The sequence below is a fragment of the Mercenaria mercenaria genome, chromosome 17 (assembly GCF_021730395.1).
Source record: "Mercenaria mercenaria strain notata chromosome 17, MADL_Memer_1, whole genome shotgun sequence".
NCBI classification, from domain to species: Eukaryota; Metazoa; Mollusca; class Bivalvia; order Venerida; family Veneridae; genus Mercenaria; species Mercenaria mercenaria.
The window spans coordinates 55427588-55439785 of NC_069377.1; the positions used below are offsets into that span (position 1 = coordinate 55427588).

Consider the following 12198-nt stretch of genomic DNA (forward strand, 5'->3'; position numbering starts at 1 on the left):
TTGTGGTCCTCTACCAAAATTGTTCAAATTATGCCCCTGGGGTAAAAAGAGGCCCTGCCCCGAAGGTCTCAAGTTTTACATAGACTTAATATATAGGAAAAATGTTAAAAATCTTCTTGCCTGAAATTGCAAGGCATAGGCTTTTGATATTTGGTATGTTGCCGCGATTAGTGTTCCTCTACCAAAATTTTCAAATTATGCCCCTGGGGTGAAAAGAGGCCCTGCCCTGGGAGTTCTAAGTTTAACATAGACTTATATAGGAGAAAAAATCTTGTCTGAAAGTTCAAGGCCTAGGCCTTTGATATTTTGTATGTAGCATTGCCTAGTAGATCTCTAACAAGATTGTTCAAATTATGCCCCTTGGGTGAAAAGAGGCCCCGTCCTGGGGGTCACTTGTTATATGAGTTATATAGGAAAAAAAACTTAAAAAATTATCAGATCATATTTCCTAAACTGTTTAATTATAATTACCTGATGACCCCAAGTGATTAGGGGTCATTTGACTGTGACCTTGACCTACTTTCTTGTTTGTTAAGATACAGCCTTGAAATTTGGATGACATATACAGTTTTGCACACCAATCTTAAAACTGACTTTCAGTGACCATGAATGTGACTTACTGATCTACTTTCTTAATATTTTAGCATCAGTTTGCCATTTAAAAATTGTGGCTCATATTACTCAGGTGAGCGATTCAGGGTCATCATGACCCTGTTGTTTTTACATTTTTTGTAGAAAATGGCATTTTTCGCAAAATGTTACGGGGGTAGGCCACTTGCAGACTCAATCGCACATGTATGTTGCAATATATTTAGAAGTCATTTGTTTCTTTTTACATTACAGTAGTCGAGTTTGTACCGAACAAAAATAATTGAAAATCTGACCTATAATGAATTAAAGAACTGCTTATCAATAACGCTTAACCTTTAGCCTGCTGGTGGCAAGTAATTCTGCCTTTTGCATGTCATTGCAGGCTGATCATGGTCTGCACTGTTAGCTATTCAATCAGTAAATTTTCAATGAACACCCCTTCAAATGATAAATGGTATTGCCCAAATTGAATGATGGACCAGTCCATTTTAGAAATTTAGATCAAGAAATGTTTATTTTCAAAAGATGACAAATTTTGAACTTAGTATATAGAATAAATAGTAACAAGGCAGTCTAAAGACAGCTATATCCCCGCCGCTGTTATGGATAGTGAAAGGGTTGATGGTATTGTGTGGAAGCATTGACGTTGTTAAGTATATTTTATATCCCATGTATGATGACATCAATGAATTTTAAAATCCTTCAAAGGGTTTAGGAGATACAGAGTGGACACAAAATGGAAGGCTCAAACATTTGACCTCCAGTTTTGACCTTGACCTTGAGCCAACATGGCCGACTCACGAGTTCTTCACATCGTCTTGATGAGGTGATCATTTGACCAAAGTTTCATGAAATTCCTTCAAGGGGTTTAGGAGATACAGAGCTCAAACCTTTGACCTTGAGCCGACATGGCTGACTCGTGAGTTCTGCACATTGTCTTGATGAGGTGATCATTTGACCAAAGTTTCATGAAAATCCTTTAAAAGGTTTAGGAGATACAGAGCGGCCACAAAATGGAAGGCTCTAACCTTTGACCTGGAGTTGTGACCTTGACCTTGAGCCAACATGGCTGACTCATGAGTTCTGCACATTGTCTTGATGAGGTGATCATTTGACCAAAGTTTCATGAAAATCCTTCAAAGGGTTTCAGAGATACAGAGCAGACTTTTGGTCAATTAATGGATTTGTTAAAAACTTTATCAACTAATCATCTACGCTTGTGTTCACTGACTTCTTAAAACATGTTAGATTTTCACTGGAAGTATTTATAAAATTTGATGTTTCTTTTCTGGTTGCCCAAGATAGCGTTTTTTTAGCACAAGTATAAATTTAATAAACATATATTACCAAGGCAATAATATGAATACTAGCACTTAACTGTATTTAGTTTGCCAAAGATTTGCATTGGCAAGTATATATTTTGCCAAAATTCATTAGAAATGCAAGTTTATAAAATTATCATTACCTCCCTTTGCCCATATTGGTTGGGCAACAAAGATAGATTGGAAATAGATGAATTCAAAATCTACCTGCTGTTTTAAAACTTGTCTTTTGTTTCAGGTTGTTGAAATATTGAAATATTTATTAAATGCTAATGTAAAACTAGAAATGATAATAGTCCAGTTTTTAAAAAACTTTTATATTAAAGGGCGGTAATTAGGAAATTTGAAGAAAAGTAATAAAATTTACATTTCATGTATGGATCTTACTCTACGTAATGGGTCTTTTTGTTGATTCAATAAATCTCTAACAGAATATATGAAAACTGGAAAATGTCACAAAATGTTGCTCAAAGTGACTGATCACCTTTAAAAACTGTGGATTGATGCCAGCACGAAATTAGTCCCGCACAAATATTACTGACTTCACAGTATTACTGGGATACAAGAAATAAGTAACACAAGCTGACATTGAAATTCCTTTTATTTGAAAGGATATGGATATCACAGATGATTATTCTGTAAAGACAGTATTAATGACTGAATAAATAAGTACAGTTTTAAAAATAAAATATCTAATATTGCTCTATGAAACACAACATTAAACTGTACATTTTTGTGTGCTCATTAACAATTCATGAATGCTATACAAGTATAATATGACCCAAGTTTGAAAAGATCACATAAATAATGAAGCCATTTGGCGTAAAAAAAAAAATTGTTTGTTTCCGGTATCCTGACCTTCCCTAAATTTTTGGCCCGACCCTAAATGTTTTTTATGGCCTTGGAAAATATTTTTTTCAACTTTTTGACAAAAAGTTGCAAAACAGCACTTTTTATGCTTTAAACCTGCCCAATGATGTTAGAAATCAACTAACTGATGCTCTGAAGGCATAACCCCCTTGTTTGTATTCATTTTTTGACACAAGAATAATTTCTGAGAAGTCTCCCTTAATGAAAATAATCAAAAAAAAAAAATAAAAATAATAATAATTCCGACCTACCAACCCTAATTTTTTTTAGCATGTTACCGGAAACAAAGAATTTTTTCTTTTAGGCCTTAGCATGCAAGAGATTTATAACAAGAGGGCCATGATGGCCCTATATCGCTCACCTGAGTACCATTGCCCTTAATGATAAGATCAAATTTTGACATAGATCACATAGGCATACACTTTAAATATCATCAGGATAAATATTTACTTGTAACAGTCCCTTTTGACCTATGGGTTACGTACCAGTCAGGGCCAATCTCCATACTAAGTTTGAGGGTCCTAGGCTCAAATACTGCATTTTTGTACTAGCATGACTATTCCTTACCCTGCAAGATTTAAATAACATTTAAAACCAATCTCATTAGATGCTGCTGAGGTATATTCATTTACATAAAATAAAGGGAGGTAATATGTCATAAATTCAGTCAAAAGTTATCTACCCTGCTTGTCTGAGTCCATCTGATGGTATAAATGACATTTCAAATCAGTATCTTCATTGGTTACTGAGATTCACCCATTTTAATTTGAAACAAAGGGAGGTAGTTTGACATAAATCAGTCCATAGTTATCTACCCAGAGTCCAACTAATGACAATAATGAAATTTCAAATGAGTCCTGTACGTACTTACTGATATAAATCCATTTTGATTAAAATCAGGGGAGGTAATCACATATAAAATAACTCCAGAACCTATGAGTGGATCTGACAGATTCATCATGGAATCCAAGATTTATTGTTGTTGAAGATATTCTGCAAGTTTGTATCAAATCAAACCATAAATGAAGTCTCTATATGACTGCAAAAGCCAAAATAGCAAATTTTGGACCTTTAAGGGGCCATTACTCTGGAACCCATGACGGGACCTGGCCAGTTTTCGAAAGGAACCGAGATATTATGCCAATACAAGTTGTGTGCAAGTTTCATTAAAGTTGATTGCAAAATGTTGTCTCTATCGTGTTCACAAGCCAAAAATAGCAATTTTTGGCCCTTTACGGGGCCATAACTCTGAAACCCATGATGGGATCTGGCCAGTTTTCGAAAGGAACTGAGATATTATGCCAATACAAGTTGTGTGCAAGTGTTATTGAAGTTGATTGCAAAATGTGGTCTCTATCATGTTCACAAGCCAAAAATGGCAAATTTTGGTCCTCTAAGGGGCCATAACTCTGGAACCCATGAAGGAATTTGGCCAGTTTTCGAAAGGAACTGAGATATTATGCCAATACAAGTTGTGTGCAAGTTTGATTAAAGTTGATTGCAAAATGTTGTCTCTATCGTGTTCACAAGCCAAAAATAGCAAATTTTGGCCCTCTGAGGGGCCATAACTCTGGAACCCATGATGGGATCTGGCCAGTTTCGAAAGGAACTGAGATATTATGCCCATACAAGTTGTGTGCAAGTTTAAAATCAAATACAAAATGTGGTCTCTATCGTGTTCACAAGGAAATTGTGGACGGACAACGGATGGACGGACTGACAGACGAAGAATGATCACAAAAGCTCACCCTGTCACTACGTGACAGGTGAGCTAAAAAGAGATATTTCAAAATGTATACATATAGGTGTACATTCTTTAAGAGAAATAAACAAGTTTTTTAAATAGCTTAATGTCATTACAATATGTTGTCAAAAATGTCAACATGTAGTGTGTGACCATATATATTTTACCACAATGGACCACTTTGACATAACCTCTTGATTATGTCAATAATTCCTACTTAACGGTCAGTCTGCTAAATTTCTAAAATTGACTGGTCCATCATTCAATTTGGCAACACCATTTATTATTCGAAGGCGTGTTCACTGAAAATTTACTGACTGAATAGTGAAAAGTGCAGACCATGATCAGCCTGCACAGACGTGCAGGCTGATCTTGGTCTGCAATGGTCGCAAAGGCAGAATCACTTGCCGCCAGCAGGCTAATGGTTATAGATTCAGTTGAAAAAGACATATCTTTTAATTCTTACATATCTCATTATTTTTTTTGTAATGATACCATAAACTAATATTACCTTTCTGGCAATATGTTATTGTCAGGTAAACCTAAATGACATTTCTTCTTTCTTTTAAGAACAATGTTTATCAAAATTAATTTTCTCTTGTAATAAAAGTGTAAAATGAAATAATCTTTCTTTCACTTTATAACTAGAATGTTCACTTAGGTATATTTCTTTTGTTTTTATAATGTTAACCAAAGTTACATGTCTTACACTTTGTAATTATAATGTGAACTAAAATACATTTTTTACAATTTGTTATTTAAATATGACCTCCATTACATTTGAAACTGTTATATAAAGCCTGAATAAAACTGTGACATGACCTTTTGCACTGTTTAGCGAATGGAGTACATAACTTTTTTGACTGATTTTTAACATTCAAATTCTTTAGTCTCACTAAAATCTGCAACAATATCAATAAAAATATAACGAATCAATAAAAGCAATCTATGTTTATGTACACCTGCCTGGAAGATCTTGATGGTATATTCAATGTTTCATTAACGAACTATACTTGGCAAGAAGAAAAAATCTTGGAATACGAAACATTGAATGCTATGTACTTTTTTATACACACACTATAGTGCTTGTATAGATGCATGTACTAGCAAATCTTACCAAATTGCAAAAATCAGTATGTCTTCGACAATAATAATTCTAACTAAATACTAGGTAAAGTGTACAAAATCTATTCTACATATTTGTAATAAAATGTACATATGAGCCACGCCAAGAAAAAACCAACATAGTGCATTTGCGACCAGCATGGATCCAGACCAGCCTGCGCATCCACGCAGTCTGGTCAGGTTCCATGCAGTTCACTTTAAAAGCCTACTGTAATTAGAGAATCTGTTAGCGAACAGCATGGATCCTGACCAGACTGTGCGGACGCGCAGGCTGGTCTGGATCCATGCTGGTTGCAAATGCACTATGTTGGTTTTCTCATGGCATGGTTCAAATGTACATATAATATTATTAAACTTTGTGTCCTATTTGTAAAAGCAACAAATATATCACATTTGTCGTTATAGTAAACGCATACTCATATAATCTAGACTTTCAACTCCCCTAAAAAAATAGAAAGAAACATGTAAAATGAAAAAGGGAATTATTGAGCTTTCTGGTACACAAAAGTAGGGAAGAAGTAGGTTTTTAAGCTATTTTAAACCTTACCCTGCTAAATTTCTATAATGGACTGGTCTATCATTCAGTTTGGAGAGTATCATTTATTTAATATTATTCAAAAGGTGTTTGCTGAAAATTTACTGACTGAATAGCAAACAGCACAGAACAAGATGAGACTGCACGGATGTGCAGGCTGATCTTGGTCTGCACTGGCTGCAAAGGCAGATTCACCTGCCGCTAGCAGGGTAAAGGTTAAAGAAATCTTGCATTAACATCCCACTTTTGCCTTAATTTTTATTTTAACAGCAAATACTGGAGGAGGATGAAGAAATGCTAACTATATGTCTGTTTCCTTTTTGTACCAAAGTCCCAAGATATTTGTCTGTTCAATAACTTTGTAACTACTGAATGGAGTTAAATGATATTGATAGACGGCGATTAGTTCGAACGGCAGGAGAATAATGTAAGTTGACTTAGTTATCTCCCTTCCATCAAAAGACAGCAGCTGGGGATATAGCTGTTTCTCAATATTCTACTTTTCCTTGTAAAAACAAAATGATTACAGAGAAACACAATCCTAGAGACACTGATTAGGTTAGTTATAAGGGTTTTAGCAATTTTTCCCTTAAAGGTATTTTATATAAAAAGTTGGGGTTACAAATGCCATTTATATTGTAACGCTTCATAGAAATATGTAGGAAAAGTAGGGCCCTGCTGAATGCCTGATTTTCTTTGTTTTTACTGCTAGGTAATTAACTTTAATTTCTATACAAGACATAAAAATCAACTGATTAAAATGAATTCTAAAATAAAGCTCTTACCAATTCATTTGTAAGTTTTGTTTTGTTTGGTTTGGTTTAAAGTCACACCAGGGAAGGTCAGCCCATACAGTAACTTTCCTATTTTAATGGTAGTACCTTTGTTTTAGGTTTAACACCATTTTTTTTAACAGTCTTTCAGTTATGTAACAGCTGGCAGAATACTTAAATGGTGTGCCTGGAATCTGTAGTATTACAAACCTAACTGCCAACTTCCCCACATGAATCAGAGGTGGAGAACTGATGATGTTAGACACAATCCCTTTTATCAAATCGTCACGGAGAACATACGCTCTGCCCGGGGATCGAACTTTCAACCCCGCAATCCATAGGTATGCGCTCTCCCTATTTAGCTAAGTGGGCTGGCCAGTTTTAATGGTAGAGAAAGACCACAGATGTCCCTCTGTGCAGCACATAATGCTTCCAAATAAAACCACCAACTTTGTGCAAGCCAGTTTGATGGTTTCCTCACATGACAGCCCAAATTATTTATTTATTTATTTATTCATTTGGGTTTTACGGCGCACCAACACAGTATAGGTTATATGGCGCCAAACAGGACTACAAATTTTGGTTTCAAATCTCATTTACGTCGAAATAAAAACATGAGGTATGGAATCAAAATTTGCATACCTGCTGGAATCACAGAGTTACAGCAAAACCCAAGTGTTAAGACCCTATTAGTCGCCTCTTACAATCATGCAAGGGTAAGGCAGTGGTTCCAATTCTTTTCATACACAGATCGTCCCAGAACCACATGGGGCATATGACAGCCCAAGCACAGCTTGAACCAACAGAGGTAAGAGGCACATGTTTGAAAGTCAGCAAGCTCTAATAAATAGTGGGGAGGAGGTGCTTCTGTGTGATAAAAAACTGTTAACATTTGAAACAAATATTCCCAATTGTAAATATCACTACATTGTAAAAAATACATTATTTTTACAAAATTTAATCTAAGTTGTAAAGTTAGCGCTTATTTTTGTTTGGTTATTGCAAAATTAGGCAAATGTAAAAGGGACTCACAATAACAGGTAATAAACTTATCAAAGGCAAACAATATCATTAACTTTATCACAGACTATTCATTAATAAAAACAAAGAGCTTAATATCCTTAGGTGTTTAGCAAACTGCTAACATGAAATTATTACAATATAGCATATGTAATAGTTACTGTACTAGATAGGCATATTTCCCAGTATTTGGTACCAAAGCAATTTCTCTGACAGTAGCAAACAATTCTGAAATATATTATTGCACTAAGATCTCTTATGAACGGTTACATAATAAAATAAGAAGTAAAACAAAAACAGGAAATATTTGCATTTTCACCTGAAGTATGTGTGCCATCATCACTGGTGAGGAAAATGCTGCAAATTAAACTCTTCTTGTGTGTCAAAGGAACAGTGCCACTGCAGATAAAATCATTTCTTTCTAAATATGAAAATTTCTACCAGTAATAGGAAAAAAATTAACACTTAAACAAAATTTAAGTTCTGTTGTGTTAAATGTATGGTTTTTATGAAACGACAAATCTGTATATATGTATATTATCTAAAATGAACAAATATGGGATCCATGATTTAGTGATGAGGCTTTTCCCCAATTTATACTAATATAATATGGTTTTCTAATTAAGGCATTTTTCTGAAGAATAATGATATGGAATTTTCCTGATTAAAGCAGTTTCTTGTTTATAGAAACCTGATATGGTACTTTTTCTGTCATTCAAATGTGAGTAAAAGACATTTTTTATGTCTATACTATGATGATATGGCATTAACTGATAGTAACTGATATATCTGTAAGCTACAACTACTTTGCAGCCCTGACACCATTTTTGGTAAACTACTGTTTTATGGCACTCTGCAACTAAATCACAGTCTCTCACAAGCTTATTAAATACATTCACTACAACCTTGCTCTTTTTCATATTTTCATACTTCAAGTAACCTAGCTTATCTTCTAGCTAACAAAATTTCAAAGTTGAAATTCAATTCTCTCTCTCAAGCTGAGATCCAGTCCAGGGCCCATATTCATCAATGTTAAAAGAGACTTTAGAGAACTGAAAATTCAAATCACCAGAACTTTGTTTATAGAAAACATATACATTGTAATGATAAAATTTCACTAAAATATCTGCAGTTGTAAGATATACATTTGTGCAAGGTTTCATTATGATCAAAGCAAATATAACACTTACAGAGCAAAAACAAAAGTTGTCATTTTCAAGTCTAAGTTTCAAATTTAAAAACTTTGAAGAATTTGGGACCTGGCACCAGCAGTAGTAAAAACAAATAACTAATCTATGAATCCAGTTTTGCCATTGGTCAATTTCAAAATTTTGCTTCAAATCAACCAATCAGATGCTTGATCTTTCAGACTGGTCCTCAAACAGTTCAAGTTACAACATGTTTGTGTCTGTAATTTGTAATTTCTCCAGTCTATACCATTGTGATACTGTATTGGTAAAGTCAATATCTCGAAGTTTGACATATACTGCACCAAGAAAGGGGTTCTCCCTCAATACATCATAGTCCCAGATTGTCACTTGTAACATCTTTTGTCTTACAATGTCCCGTGATAGTCTATATTCAATCTGAAAATAATGTCAAAATTCACTTAGAAAACACTTTCAGTTCTAGTCAGCAAAATACTTATGTCTGCTGAATCTGCAAAAAACAGCTCATTCTTGTGAACATTCAATTGACAGTTTTTTGCACTGACTTCTGAATACACTAAATGAGCCACATTTTCAATGACACTGCAATAATGATCTACAAGAGGGTCATGATGACCCTGGATCGCTCACCCGAGTAATATGAGCTACATGTTTCAAATGTCAAACTAACTTTTTAGAAATTTTTTGGAAGATTTTCCAATGTACAATCAAGTAACCCCTGGGGCGGGGCCAATTTTACCCTGGGGGTCATGATTTGAACAAAGTTCGTAGGAGTCTACTAGGCAATGTTACATATCAAATATCTAAGATCTAGGCCTTCTGGTTTATTTTTAGCAAATTTATGAAGATTTCCCTATGTACAATCAAATAACCCCTGGGGCTGGGTCAATTTGACCCTGGGGGTCAAGATTTGAACAAATTTTGTAGAGGTCCACTAGGCAATGCTATTTGTCAAATATCTAAGCTCCAGGCCTTCTAGTTTATTTTTAGAAAATTTTGAAGATTTTTCTATCTACAATCAAGTCACCCCATGGGGCATGGTCAAATCATGACTTGAACAAGTTTTGTAGAAGTCTACTAGGCAATGCTACATATCAAATATCTAAGATCTAGACCTTCTGGTTTATTTTAAGAAATTTTTTGAAGATTTTCCTGTATAAAAATCAAGTAACCCCTGGGGCGGGGGTCAATTTTGACCCCGGGGGTCATGATTTGAACAAATTTTGTAGAAGTCTATTAGGCAATGCTACATGTCAAATATCTAAGATCTAGGCCTTCTGGTTTATTTTTAGAAAATTTTTGAAGATTTTCCTATATAAAATCAAGTGACCCCTAGGGCGGGGTCAATTTTGACCCCGGGGGTCATGATTTGAACAAATTTTGTAGAGGTCCACGAGGCAATGCTACATGTCAAATATCTAAGATCTAGGCCTTCTGGTTTATTTTTAAATTTTTTTGAAGATTTTCCTATAGAAATCTATGTAAAATCAAGTGACTCCTGGGGTGGGGTCAATTTTGACCACAGGGTCATGATTTGAACAACTTTAGTAGAGGTCCACTAGGCAATGCTACATGTCAAACAACTAAGCTCTAGGACTTCTGGTTTCTGAGAAGAAGATTTTTTAAGATTTTCCTATGTAAATATAAGTGACCCCTGGGTCATGATTTGAATAAATTTGGTAGAGGTCCACTAGGTAATGCTTCACACCAAATATCTAAGCTCTAGGGCTTCTGGTTTTTGAGAAGAAGATTTTTTAAAGGTTTTCCTTTCGGTTGCCATGGCAACCAGAGTTCTGCATGGAATTCAATTCTTTGAATAATTTTTGTATAGCTTCACCCAAGGAACATTCCTGTGAAGTTTGGATGAAATTGGCCTAGCGGTTTATGAGGAGATGTCGTTTAAAGTAAAAGTTTACAGATAGACAATGAAAGCCGGACGGTGAACGATCAGAATAGCTCACCCTGAGCCTTTGCCTCTGGTGAGCTAAAAATGGACTGGTCCATCATTCAATCTGGGCAATACCATATTATTCAAAGGGATGTTCACTGTAAATTTACAGACTGAATAGCTAACAGTGCAGACCATGATCAGCCTGCACTGGTCACAAAGGCAAAAAACCACTTGTTGCCAGCAGACTAAAGGTTAAAAACAATTAATGGCTAAAGCATAATTCCATTTGCTTCAGTCTTACCACTTCATTGTAAGTCGGATGGGTGGAATCCTTGACAACTTTTGTTTTTCTCTTGGTCTGTTTATCTGGGTCTGGTAGAAGATATGTCTTCACATAGGGACTAGGAAGTTCAGAACCAACCATTGGCTAGGAAAATATAAATAATAAAATTAGAATATAAAACAAAATATTTTTGCAATTGTCTGCACAACATGGTAAAACTAGCAGGTTATTGGACTCTTTACCTTTATAATAGTTATTTTCCTTGTGAATAGTGGAAATAGTCGAGATGACTGACAAAATAAGACTGAATGTGAAACAAACAAGAGCTGTCCATAAGACAGCCAAGCTTGACTATTCGAAATATTGTCCCAGAAGCAGGAAAATATTACCCAAAAAGGTTAAATATCGAAAGAGTTTTAAGTTCAAAAGGGGGAATAATTTGACCAAAATGCATATCAGTTATGGGACTTGCTGCTATCAACTAGTTTTATAACCCCGAAGGCACATGTGAAGTTTCAATTCAATATCTGCATTAGTTTTGGAGATAGAAACTTGCATGTAAAACTTTAACCAGAATTTTCAAAGTCTAAAAGGGGGCATAATTTGCCCAAAATACATGCCAGAGTTATGGGACTTGATCCAGTGAGGTTAGTAATTGATCTAGTAAAAGAAAAAATAAGTTTCAAATCTATATGCCTTTTAGTAATAGCTGTATGTACTTGCACGCAAAACTTTAACCAGAATTGGCAAAGTCCAAAAGGGGACATAATTTGGCCAAAATGAAGGTCAGAGTTACGGGACTTGCTGCTATCAACTAGTTTTATAACCCCGAAGACACATGTGAAGTTTCAAATCAATATCTGCATTAGTTTTGG

At 34.9% G+C, this 12198-nt stretch overlaps 1 protein-coding gene across 7 annotated transcripts in view; it reads right to left on the minus strand.

Moving 5' to 3' along the window:
• Window positions 1-2496: 2496 nt before the first annotated feature.
• LOC123536860 (phosphatidylinositol 4-phosphate 3-kinase C2 domain-containing subunit alpha-like) overlaps window positions 2497-12198 on the minus strand; it is a 94948-nt gene continuing 85246 nt past the window's right edge. For all 7 annotated transcript variants that reach the window (XM_053528216.1, XM_053528219.1, XM_053528217.1 and 4 more), the window contains 2 exons: window positions 11342-11467; window positions 2497-9566 (listed from right to left, as the gene is read on the minus strand). In XM_053528216.1, coding sequence (XP_053384191.1) covers window positions 9372-9566; window positions 11342-11467 — 321 coding nt within the window. In that variant the 3' untranslated portion in view covers window positions 2497-9371. The remainder of the gene's footprint in view (window positions 9567-11341; window positions 11468-12198) is intronic.